Here is a 12,957-nt window from a genome sequence, read left to right on the forward strand (position 1 = left end):
TCCTGGCTCCTGCAAGGATACCAATCTTTCCTTGGCCTGTATTTGTCAGATGTTTTTATTCTTTTGTCGAAACACATTCCCCACAAAATTTGGTTAGCACCCAGCCATGCTGAGATTTTAAAAGCCCATAAAACCTAGCTATTTCATTAAGTCTTGCTGGCTGACAAGGTGAATCTCTTTTAAATGTATGTTAATGCTGCCTGAAAAGAGACTGTATTGTTGCCATCAGGGTTTGTTCTGCTTCTTGTTTTAACCTTGTTTGTATCCTAGCCACTCAGGGCTGGTAAAAACTGGGGCAGCTTACAAGCCTAGTAAAACCACTTATCGTTTTAGATCAAATCTTTAGATCAAAACACAACTCTATTTAGATAGTGGCACTCTGTGTTCACAGTATTTGAATGCTGTTGGTCAATTTCAGTCCTTGTTGTGGTCTGCCTGCAGCCTGTGGAGCTGGCAGCAGAGTCGGGCAGTGAGGAGGTTGGGGAGGAACATGGGCTAGTCCTGGCGTCTGGGGAAGGCTCCGACAAGGGCTCTGCGTCAGAGGCAGAGGGGGCAAGGGCCATCTGGGAGTTATGTGCTGCCTCCCGAGCCTGACATCAGCAAGACAGAGGAACAGGAGGAGCCTGTTCCCAGTGCGCGCATGCGCAGAGCTGCCAAAAGGCAAGAACAGTTAAGACAAAAGGGGAGACTCGAGAGTAAGGCTTGGAGAGGATTGGCCCCTCCCATAAGATAAAGGAGCAAAGGCACGTGAGCCTTTACAGGAAGCAACTTTGTTTGTTCTGGTCGGTTTAAACTCTGAAGCTGTGTTTTGACTCTGTGCTCCGTTTGGCCTTGCAAAGCTAATTGGAATTGGGTCTTTGGCAGTGTTTCAGGGGAGATAAAGGTGAGTGCTTATCAGCCTTATACCGAAAGACTGTGGCAGACTTCTGTCGGACTCTTTACAAACTATTTGTGACTCATTAAGGGCTGTGAATGAATATAATTCATAGCCATTGAAATAAAGAGAGGGTTTTTGGGACTAAGCATGCAATTTTTTTCTGTCGCAGGAAGCCTCGGTCAGAACAATTCTTCTGGTGGAACTTTACTGGTGTATTTTAATCCACACACATACAAAATTGGGCAACTAATATGCCTGGGATTTACTTTTAAAAATCATTCACAAAATTTCTTATTGCCATCTAAGGATGGCCTTCATTGAGAACATTGTCCCTCAATGGGAGCCAACTGAAAGTGAAATGGAGTACTAAAGTATGAAAAATATGACTGATTCTGCAATGTCCACCATGCCTCTCTTTCCTCATGTGCAGAGCAATCAGATCATCATTCCACTGAAGCAGATTCTACGGATGAAATCCTTCCGCCCATCCAGTGCTGCTGGCCTTCCAGGCATAGAAATCAACTATGGCTCAATGGAAAATCCCAAGACTATCTGGTTTGAATTACAACAGGTAACATCAATTGTGCCGTCTCTTTATGGAAATGTTCTAAATGTTTATTGAAGTATCACCTTTTTTTAAAAACCAAAGACAGCCAAAGCTATAGCCAAAGATAGGGGAGCATAGATCAATGTAGGCAGCAGCTGTGGCTTTGTATTGTAAAAACAAACAAACAAACCCTGTTTCAGGGTTCCAGGTAACAGAGCCGATTCAATCGAAACTCTGATGCCAAGGTGCTCCTCAGTCCAAATTTATTAGGCATATTAAATTGGCACATTTGGTGAAAACCTGACTCTGGAAGACCCGAGGTTTCCCCCACCCAAATTAAAATCAAAGTTCTTTATCCCAGTCCATATGTCCATCACATGGTCCAACCAGGTCACAATCCTAACTCCAGTTGGTTTCAGTCCATGCCTCCTCTCACCTGGTGAGAACGTCCTTGGTTCCCAGGAGAAAGAATTTTATTTTGGCTACAAGTCCCCCCCCCTCCCATTCCCACAGCTCCAACCAGCTGTGGCAGCCCTGAAGACACTCCAAAGTGGCTTCAGGGTTGACACCTTGGTTTGCAATATCAGCTTTCAGTGTATATGTTTGGGGGAAATGAGGTTATTCTAGCTTTAAGAAAAAGGAGAATATTGTGCCTACCAATGGCCTTGTTTGTTTGTTTTTTTTGCTTACCTCAATGATTTGTGATCTAGACCAAGCAAAAAGCAGATGATGGGACTTAGGATAGTAGATAAATATATAGGATTACGTTAAATTTAAATGACCACTTGTTCTCCTTTTTTATACACTTTTTGCTATTGTTGTAGTTGCTAGGTTTGAATGTTTCTTTCTGTTTTGTTTCATTTTGTTTGTTTTACTGTTTTATATTTTATTTTCTCTAATAAAACAATAAATTTCTAAAAAAAAAGTAGATAAAATTCTGTTCGATCCAATTATGGCTCTAAAGCACTCAAATAACTTCTTTGTGAAGAAAGAACATTGTATTATCCTAAAAGGTATATGCTGTGTCTGTACAGGCACACAGAGAGTTATATGGAAGGTTTGATACGAGTTATTTTGAGAGTTTGCTTTGGAAGGAGAAACTACATGTCCAAAAGGGAGGGGAAAAAAATTCACACTGCTTTCTCTTTTGACAGGCTAAAACATTATATCATTTAATTACAATCATCAGTGGGGGATCAGATTCCCAGGTTTAGTGACAACCAAGAGAAGTTGGCTGCAATATCTTTTCCCAGTACTTGAAAAATGCCTGTACTCTTTTGATGTGTCTACTTGCCAAGTGCTTTCTACTAAGTCAATGTGAGCTATGGAAACCACCGTTCACTATTCTATCATCGTTCCTGCATCACGTCCAGCCCTTAAACTTGCGGACAGCAAAAGCAGCTTCTCGACTTCAAGCCATACAAATATGCCATAGCTTCTTTGGAATATCTTTGGGTGCATCACCTAACCCAGGGGTGTCAAACTCAAAGCCTTAGGTGCTTAGATCTGGCCCTTGGGACGACCCTGGAAAAAGTGAATGACTGCCCTGCGGTGCCTCTGCCAGCGAAAATGGAGCTTTGGAGGGTTAGGATTAACCCCTAACCCATGTGCGGCCTCCCTGAGCTGTTTTCATTGGCAGAGGGCTTCAGGATACTCTCCAGGCTGAAAACAGGGCCTGGGGTGTGTGCACGCAGCCCCCCCCCAATCCATTTTTGCTGGCAGAGGGCTAGCAAAACAAACTAACAGCAAAACAAAAGGAGAAATGTTTCTCCTTTTGCATTTGAGCATCCAAGAAGGGATAGGAAAGGAGAAGGAAGTGGGAAGGAAAAAGAGAAGGAAGGAAGGAAGGAAGGAAGGAAGGAAGGAAGGAAGGAAGGAAGGAAGGAAGGAAGGAAGGAAGGAAGTACTTGGCCACCAGCAGACGGCAAGGCTCCTCTGGAGGACAAGGGTTTGGTGGTCTCTCTGGTCTCGCCTTTCTCCATTGGAGACAATGGATCCCCCCCCTCCCAGGGCTGGGTTCCTGCCAGTTCTAACCTCTTCTATAGAAGAGGTTCCACAAATCTACAGTGCTGCTTAGAACCAGTACCAGCTCACTCCCTCCGCCTGTCCGCACGCTTGCCCCGCCCACCGTTCATTGATTGGCTGGCTCACCAATCACCCCCCCGCCTCTAAAAGTCCTATCTAAACCTTAAAGTCTTAAAGCTGTCAAGTTTGAACGTCCCTGGGTTTTTTTTTTCTAAAGGGTTAGGGGTACAAGGGTCTTGTAACTTGACAGCTTTAAGACTTGTGTGCTTCAAATGCCAGAGTTTCTGAGCCAACATTTTGGTTGCTGAGCAAGAGTGTTGTTAAGTGAGTTTCACCACATTTTACAAGTTGGCCATGCCCACCCAGTCACATGACTGCCAAGCCACTCCCACAAAGCAGGCCACACCTACAGAAGAGGTTCTAAAAAAAATTGAAACCCACCACTGATCCCCCCATCCCTGCCCGGGGCACCACAGGTGCCCCCAACACAAGTTATGTCGAGCTGGCCATGCCCACCTGGGCCATGCCCCCTATGGTCAAACACAACCATGATGTGACCCTCAATGAAACTGAGTTTGACACCCCTGGCTTAGTGAGTGACCAGACAAGGTTTTCACCAAGTTCAATAGCTGTTTTGTGTAGCTAGGACAAATGGCCTCCCTATTTCTTAAACACTTTAACTTATTAATTTTTAAGTCAAAGAAAGTCTTCCCTCAATTATGGAACTATATATAGTTTGGTGACTTTCAATATTTTGGAATGTTTTGGGATTAAACAAAAATGATCTGGGACTTGAATTTAGCTTATAGAAGAACTGCTGCTTTTTTTAAAGGATTAAAAATTAGATTTGAAGAATCTGTACCTGTTATATTTGAAGCTGCATTCTTTTCCTTTCTGATTTTAGAATTTTCACTTAGCTCATTGCTGATTGGTTTGGATCTATCAATGAATATATATTGGAAGAGCTTTCTGTATCTGCCCCCTCCCTTCTCTGAAAAATATAATTTGCAATTATTCTCTTGGACACTAGAGTGTGTTATTTAATATGATGGGGGAGTAGGGGGGAAGAAACTACATCAAATTCATAGAGATATTAGTTCTAGAGCTATGTTTGAGAGAACTCAAAAATTACTGGATAATAAATTATATGATTCTTCTGGCACATGAAGAAATAAAAAATAAAATGGAAATTAAAATTAGGGAAGGACACCTTATAAACACATTTTAAGTGATTGTTGTCTACAACAAGAAAAAAAATACAAGCACAAGTTTCTTATGATCATTTTTCATTTGATTTAAGATTAAAAAGTGAAAACTTAACTATAACTATTTTGAAAGAAACCTCTGTGGAGTTTAAGAAAAGGGTGGTGGGGAGGAAACATTTTATTTTATTTCATCAAAATTTAACAGAAAAAAAAGGAAATGCATGTTCAACTACAATCTGGAGATTATGGATTGGAGGAAATAGGAGGCACATATTAGAAAGGATATGTGACATATAGATTATAAATTTTGTTTGGTCTTGTTATAATGGTTGATTGCAGATTTGTAACAAGATGGCCTACAATTGTTATTGATTATGCTGAGTAAATTATTTGTTTGAAAAATGTTTAATAAGCGAACTGTAAAAGGAAAATAAGGGTGTATGTACATACATACATACGATAAAGAGTTTAGATGAGAAAATAGATATTAGTAGATATTTATGTATTAATGATGGTTATGTTATAGTCAAGGTATGTTTTTAATTGATAGTGAGTTAAGATTAAACTTCTAAAACTGAGGTATAACATTAATTTTGATTGTTAGTAAGTATGTGAATTTAAGGAATGAAGTTTATGGTGAAGTTGTGATTTATATAAAGATATAAAGATGGATATGATTAGGAACTTTTGTTATGATGAATATAATGGAGGAAATATAGGATTTTTTAAAGGATTATATTAGGTAACAGAATGCAGATGAAACAAAGGTAAAAATTGGTAATGAAAAAGTGGATTTGGAAAAAAGAATTGAGGAGAGATGCTAAGATTGAATATTTTGTTTATTGCAAGATTTTGTTTTGGTTTATTTTTAAACTAGAAATTATATTTAAGTTCTTATTTGATAACGATGAATATGTATTTTGAATTAGTGATTGGATAATTGGATTGATTGTAGATTGTACATGTTATTACATTTAGATATTGGTTATCCTATGTTTAATTTATAATAAGAGATTATCTAGTTATATATTTGTATCTGTACTGAGGAAAGCTGGAAGTCTTTTTTAATATATATATTGCTTATCCCTCCACCCCCTCTTCCCCCCACTTTTTAAGTTTTCCCCTTTTGAATCCCTTCTCCCATTTTTATTATCTTGTATTTTATTTTCTCTTCAAATGTAATAAAGTTGTTCAAAAAAACCCCAAACCATTAGGGTACTCTGTGTCTCTCACACATACATGTATGCAAACATAATTCTGCCCTTGGATGATTTAAAAAATCTCCACATATTACCATTACCACCCCTGTGGTAAACATACTCTAAGTTTCAAAGATAGTAATGGACTCTGTCAAAATATCTTGATTTTGTTTAGAAAATGTGGGAAATGATAGAGGTATAAAATTGCACATACTTTATAAAAAACAAGAAGAGATTTTTTTTCTCCCCCATTCCAGAAGAAATTAGGATCGTGCAACTGAATGAGAGGAGATTTAAAATCAAAGGTCTATGTTCTCCTATCCCTCTTTAGGGTCTTAATCTGGCTTTGAACTTTTGACATCTTTTTGTTGCTGTTTGCTAGTTTCATTTAATCAGAATGCTTTTTCAAACAAACAAGAATATGCATTTATTAAACTATGCATAATGTTATTAATCATTGGATAATCAAGAGCATCTTTACATCATTGCAATTTTTACTCCCTGATTCTTGAAAAGCAGCTTAAAGTTAACTAATGGTCTTCACTGCCACCAACTTCAAAACGTAGACTAGCACGAGCCACTGAGGTCTTGCATCCATCTGTTCTACAGGAGGGCATGAAAAACAATGAATAGTTAGTGGCCCTGAATCCACATTTTTAGTTCCTAGTATTTGCTCAGGGCTTTGCCCATCCTAGCAGAACAGCCATTGCTGTGAGCAGATGCAAAGTTTTCAAGACACCAGCTGTCAATTGTTTTAAGAACATTTGCTGAAATGATACCACCTCTCTACAGCAGCTGAATCTCTGCAAAGGGGGGATGGGAGAAGCTGGCTTAACCTTAGAAGGGAGAGGAAAGTCAGTTCCCCAGTAATAGGCAATAGCCTATTTGTTTATGGAAACTGCAGAAGGACATAGTTTTCAATGGTTTTCATGTGCAGAGTTAAAAGAAAAAGAAGAACAATTTGAAATAGGTAAAATGGTGAACAAAAACGTATAAACTTTTGTTAAGATTTAAAACAGAAGAACAGATTACAGACTGCATGACAAAATGGGCTATTAGCTTTGGATGTAACTGAGTTGAATACTTGGGAGAAACGGTGGGTAATTTATTACATTGCATAATTTAAGAGAATTTTTAAATAAAATGAAGTATTGTTGTATATGACACTAGATACATTTTAAAAAAAGTATGAAGGCATTTCAAACTAGTGCTGGAAATGTAAAACGTATGAGGGAACATTTTGTCATGGTGGACTTGGGAAAAAGCGAAGAAATTTTGGATACAAATTCACACCTGATACAAAAGATTTACAGACTAACATTGCAAAGAAACTAGAATTCTTTTTTTTTTAAATAAAATGTTATTTTCAAACAAATACAAACACACAACACATATAACATAAAAGCCTCTTCAACTACATACAGCAGTGGTTCTCAACCTGTGAGTCGCGACCCCTTTGGAGGTCGAACGGCCCTTTCACAAGGGTTGCCTAAGAGTCTTGAGTGTGGCTCCTCCACAACCTGAGCGCCCCGACCGTGGCCGGCAGTGGCAATGGAGTCATGGCGCTTGACTGGCAGAGGCAGCAGCTGCGGTGCTGCTGGGCGCTTCTGCTGAGTGCGACGCTCTCGCTATCGGGCACCTGCCTCTGCTACAGCCTGCTGCTCCTCTGCTGTGCCCCCCAGCCACCCCCGATGTCGCCCCTGCCCGCCACCCACAAGAAACCTCTGCAGAAGTGGCACGCCTGCCCCGTTGCCCTCCGCCCACCCCCTCGGCCTGGCCAGTGGGCAACAGGGGCAGCGGGAGCAACCGAGCCAAGGTGATGGTGGCCAAGCAGCTCCTGCACGTTCTGATTGTGGGCAGTAAGAAGGGCAGCAACCTGCACTGTGCTGGAGTTCATCTGCGGCCATCCGGACATGTGCGGTCTCGGCACTGAGCCCCACTTCGAGCGGGCACTACGAGCGGGGCCTAAGTAGTACAGATGAGGCAGCTCAGTGGAGCTCGGGAAGCGGCCGCCATGGGAAACGGGCGGGGGGAGAGCCGCCCAGCAGCCCCTGCCCATTGCACCGGCCTGCCTGCCCACGGTGCTGTTTTCCGTCAGGGCCGGAGCGTCAGAACCTCGCAGCGATGCTCCACGTCTCAGGCTCCCCCGCAGCCCACCAGCTCACTCGGGTGCCTGTCCTGTGCCCCCATACGTGCTTTCCCAGGTGCCCCGATTAGGGAGGGAGGGAGAAAGAGAGAGATGGGAGAGGGAGAAATGTGTGTGTGTGTATTTCCCATAAAAAGAAAACAGCCACAAAACCTGGGAAGCCATGGCCAGGGGGGAGTCAAGTGACTCGGTGGGAGTGAGTAACATTGAGTTGGCCATGCCCACTCAGGTTTTGTGGCTCCCGGTGTTTTGTTTTCTCTGGGAAACGGGCCCCAGTGGCTCTTTGAGTGTTTAAGATTGCAGACCCCTGGACTAAGACCATCGGAAAACACATATTTTCGAGACACTGGTTCCTATGGTTGCGGATCACCACAACATGAGGAACTGTATTACAATGTCACAGCATTGGGAAGGGAACCGCTGGTCTAGTCCAATATCTCTTGCCATTTGTAAAGTCTGTAAGTGTTTTCTTGATAAGTCTTATGTGGAATTCTCTTAAGAACTTGTTGTACATTGCATGTCTTATAAGGATTCAAAACCCTCTATCTGCTCCTTTTATCAGCTTAACTTTTGTTATCATTAGTGCTTCTGCCGAGATAACTCTCATTATTTCTGCCATTTTTTCTCTCCTTTCTTCATCTATGTTCTGACATCTTAAATAAAGTTCCCGTTCATCGATCTCTCCTTTCCATATTTCACACTTGTCGTTTCCCTCCACTCTCAGTTTGCTGTCAGTGTCAACAGTTTTCTTATCACTTTCATATGTCTCTGTGATTTTTTAAGCTCTGTCCTCAAACTTCATCACTGTCCCCATACTTTCTGTATTTTGATCTATAATTTCAAGTCTCTTCAATTCTCTCTGTGATTATTAAAACTTTTTGAATTTCTAACAAAATTCTTTGCAAAGTTAGTGCCTTTTCTTCTTCACATTGTGCCATTTTCCAGGTTATAAACACTGCCAAAACATCTGAGATTTTTTCGGTTTCAAACAAATTCAGTGGAGTTTTTCAAATCAAAGCTTTCTTTCCTTCAAAGGAACCCTGTATAAACAAAACGTTTTCCACTGACCTTTTTAGTAAACAAAGCTTATAGCTTTGTAATATCAGATATTGCCAAGCCTCTAGCCACTAGATGGCAGTGTTACCTCTTCTCCATCTTTTTTTGCCTCTCTCTATAAACTCCAAACTCCGGAAGAGGAAAAAAATGTTTAAAAATTACGCTCCGTCCAAGCCTTGCGAGAGAAGAAACTTTTAATCCACGAATACAAAAAGTGGAAAAAGTATAGAGGAAGAAGGAAAAAACAGTCCAGTTTAAAAGTAAGAGGCATTTGTAAAAAGTCCATCCATAAAAAACAAAGTTAAGAAAGAAAAGATAACACAATAGTTTTAAACCAGGGTTAATTTGCAGCTTATTTTTTTCTGTCTTCAATTTTATTTTAAACTCCAAGTCTTTTGGGTTTTCACTTCGCTAATAATAAAAAAATTTGTCACCATTTCGACACACTGTCCCTCCTGTACTGCTTCTGTTTCAGGGGCTTGTCCCAACCTTCTGCAGCCATTTTGGCTGCTTCTCTTGTAGCTGGCAAAAAGAGCTGTCTCCTGGATCTATCAGGGACTTTGCGATGTCCCTGAGATCAGCGGGACATGCTCTTCTCTATCACTGTTCCTTCAGAACAGTTTAGGTTCAAAAGGACCGTCCAGGAACAGAGATATTGACAGCAATCCTGGAGCCCCAAAATTGCATGTCGTGTCATTGCGACGTCAAGCCCCACTTCCAATCGAAACTAGAATTCTTTCCATTGAGAGTTGAGGATAATGAATGAGAAAAGATTCATGATAAACTGATTTTGTATATGCTACAAAATCTTTCTTTTTCATTTCTTGTACTTTTTTCTTTCTGTTCCTTTGTTTCCTTTTCTCTCTCTTTTGATTACCCTTTTATTCTATGTAAACATTTGATATAAACAAATAATCAAATCATTTTGCCCCCCCCCCCCCGCACATTTGGTAGGTCCTCAGGGTTTCAAGTGGGAAAATTTGTTTGTGTCATTTAAGATACACTGCAGTCAGAAATAAATCAGCTCAGCTGTTGACCACAAACAATTATGCGCGCTTTACATGAAATGTAGAATGGTTCCCATTTGGAAATTCATAGTTCTCAGACTATGCTAGATAGTCACCGACTAACTTTACCAGACACACACAGTTTTGTTCTGAATAAATAAACGCCACTAGAGTAACATCTTTAACATTAATTTTATTAGCAGCTTGCCATGTACCTTTAAAGTTACAAACCCTCTTTTTCCAGCAGAAGCTAATTTGTTGATCTCTTCAACAATTCTGCTTTTGTCTATCAGCTCTCAACATCAGAAAGATCAGTGGCTTTTCTAGGGACAGATCTAAGGCACAGGTCAAAAAACCATAATGATAAAAACTACTATTTTAACCAAGACTCCCCAAATATATTCAGTTTCTCTTAAATATCAATAAAACAGCATTTTCCTTATAAGCTCTGTAGGGTCACTTTGCCATAATACTGAGCTACTAGTTAGGTCCAGATTGGAGGCACAGTACAGTAGTATGGCTTTTAAGTATGTGACATATGAAAAGAATTAGCTCATCTCTTTCAAATGCGCATTTGTTTCTCTACTTATAATAGGGAATGTGAGCTATAAAATTTTTTTTCTTACCTGAAAACAAAACTATTTGAAGCAACTCAATTTCAAGATGGGAATTGGAGACTACTACAGTAATTGAGAAATTTCTCACTTTTTTTTTTATATTTTTAAGTGCTAATTTTACATTATTTACCTAAAAGCATGTTTTTAATACATCAAATCCATGTTTATAATGTGGCAAATCCAAGGGTTCCCCCAAAACATTACAGCTCCTCACAGTACTAATAATCTGTGTAACAGCCTTGCAAGAACCCATTGAAAAAGTTTGTGAATAATGATCTGCAAGGGTCTAGAATTTACTCCATATGCAAAAAATAAAAATGCAATGTAAAATATTACTACTACATAATTTTAGAGCAACGTGCACTGATACTGCAATGGCAATTTTCCTTAAATATATCGCACTGATACTGCAATGGCAATGTTCCTTAAATATATCAGGCATTTCCATTCAATTAATATCGAAGAACAGAATCTTTGGGAAGGGAGGTATTGACCTTTATTCCTGAGGTTTCATGAAAAGAAAAATCTGCTCCTAACTAGACATTTCTAACCATAAGAGGTGTGTAATAGGCCCTCTTGGATAAAGAAAGTCATGCCAACTAGGAACAGAAGCAAGACACAATATCTCTCCTTAAAAATAACATTTCAGAACTCTTCTTACCAAACTCAGTCTAAAGGCATAACGTCCATTGTTCCCAGCCAACAAAGACTCTGGTCATATTGGTGGGAGATAAAGGAAACTTACACCAACAGCTATCAGGGTAGCTGGCAGGGTGTCCCTGAAGTACACATTGCAAATACTGACAGATGATCCAGAAGGAAGACAGGATTCCTTAATTGTGCATTTAGAACTTAATAGGGGAGCAGAGTTACTGAAGCAGGAATTGGGAACAAAAATAATATGGGAAAACTTAAGCATCAAAACTGTTCCTGTTGCCCACATTGGAAGTCCCTCTCTAAACGGCACTTAAAAAACCCAAAGCACTGCATGTATTTAATTAGTACTGGTTGCTATGCCCTTAATTTGCTGCATTTAATTTGTTATTATATTACCAACTGAGGGAAAATTCTGTCAATATGCTGCCCAGTCAACTCAGCACATTTTATTACAGCTTATGAGCTTTAATTTTTTTAAAAAAATTATTCTGGTGCAAGGGAACACTTTTGGAATAAAAGAAACATGTCAACGCCATAAAAGAACAGAAATCTAAAGAGCTTTGGCCAAAATAACCCTTCCGGGTTTCCTTCCAATTATAAATTAACTGGTCTTTCCCAAAGTACTCTCTAACACCTTACTCTCACAGCAAAGAAATCCGGACTGAGGCAAATGCATTTCTTCTATTTAAGGTTAGCTGCCAGTAAAATCTGTATTAAAAGACTGGAGACTCTCCAGTCATAATCATATGCCTAGCCAAATAATAAAATTTGAGTTCACTCATACTTGCTAGGAGGAGGAAAGTGGGCTGCTCTCAAAACCTGACAGCGACATGACTTCTTTTTTTCAGACAGAGAAAATCTATTGTGCAGATAAAATCCTTAAGCCTGGCGCCTCTATCTCCCAACTGCCCTTTCCCTCCGCTTCCCCATTGCATTGTTACAAAGCGTAGCTATAGCGAAACGTGGAGGGACAGTCCTCTGTCACAACCAGCAAAGTGAAGCAGGGCCTTTCGTGAGTCACGTTTCAAAAGTGGCCAGCTCCTGCCAGTCTGTTTCGCTTTCACACTTGTCTCGGCTTTTGAAAAATGTCTTGATCAGCCTCTGCGCTTCTTCTTTCACTGCAAACAGAAAGTGTGGCACCTGAGATAATGACATTCTCAATCACAGTTTATTTATCACACCTCTCATATAATTACCAAATGCAAATTGTGCCTTTTGGCTCAAACAGTATTTGCAAAATACGGTCAACAGAACATGGTAGGACATGGAGTGTGGTGAGAATAATGTTAAGAATAGAATTCTTTATTGGCCAAGTGTGATTGGACACACAAGGAATTTGTCTTTGGTGCATAAGCTCTCAGTGTACATACAAGCAATATGTAAGCATGATCATAGTCATCATAAAAATACATCATAAATCATAAGATACAACACTTACTGATAGTCATAGGTTACTAAATAAGCAAACAACATAAATCATGCTAGGACACTAAATAAAGCAATATAAATTGTAAAGATACAAGCAACAAACTTATAAGTAGAAAAGAGGTAATCGGAAATTGAGAATAATAGTAATACAACCTTATTAAATAGTTTGACAGTGTTATGGGAATTAGTTGTT

General features: G+C 39.8%; 2 protein-coding genes across 5 annotated transcripts in view; one reads left to right on the forward strand and one right to left on the reverse strand.

The window, feature by feature from the left end:
• Positions 1-1,499, forward strand: part of MYO15B (myosin XVB) — a gene marked incomplete at its 3' end in the record, with an annotated part of 106,731 nt that extends 105,232 nt beyond the window's left edge. The window contains exons 60-61 of the mRNA XM_081963086.1: positions 271-311; positions 1,250-1,499. Of these exons, the coding sequence (XP_081819212.1) occupies positions 271-311; positions 1,250-1,499 (291 nt within the window). The remainder of the gene's footprint in view (positions 1-270; positions 312-1,249) is intronic.
• Positions 1,500-10,238: 8,739 nt separating this feature from the next.
• The window catches only part of RECQL5 (RecQ like helicase 5), a 73,129-nt gene continuing 70,410 nt past the window's right edge, over positions 10,239-12,957 (reverse strand). For all 4 annotated transcript variants that reach the window (XM_081935081.1, XM_081935079.1, XM_081935080.1 and 1 more), the window contains exon 20: positions 10,239-12,454. In XM_081935081.1, coding sequence (XP_081791207.1) covers positions 12,354-12,454 — 101 coding nt within the window. In that variant the 3' untranslated portion in view covers positions 10,239-12,353. The remainder of the gene's footprint in view (positions 12,455-12,957) is intronic.

This window comes from Natrix helvetica (genome assembly GCF_964273705.1).
Source record: "Natrix helvetica genome assembly, chromosome: 1".
Classification (NCBI taxonomy): domain Eukaryota; kingdom Metazoa; phylum Chordata; class Lepidosauria; order Squamata; family Natricidae; genus Natrix; species Natrix helvetica.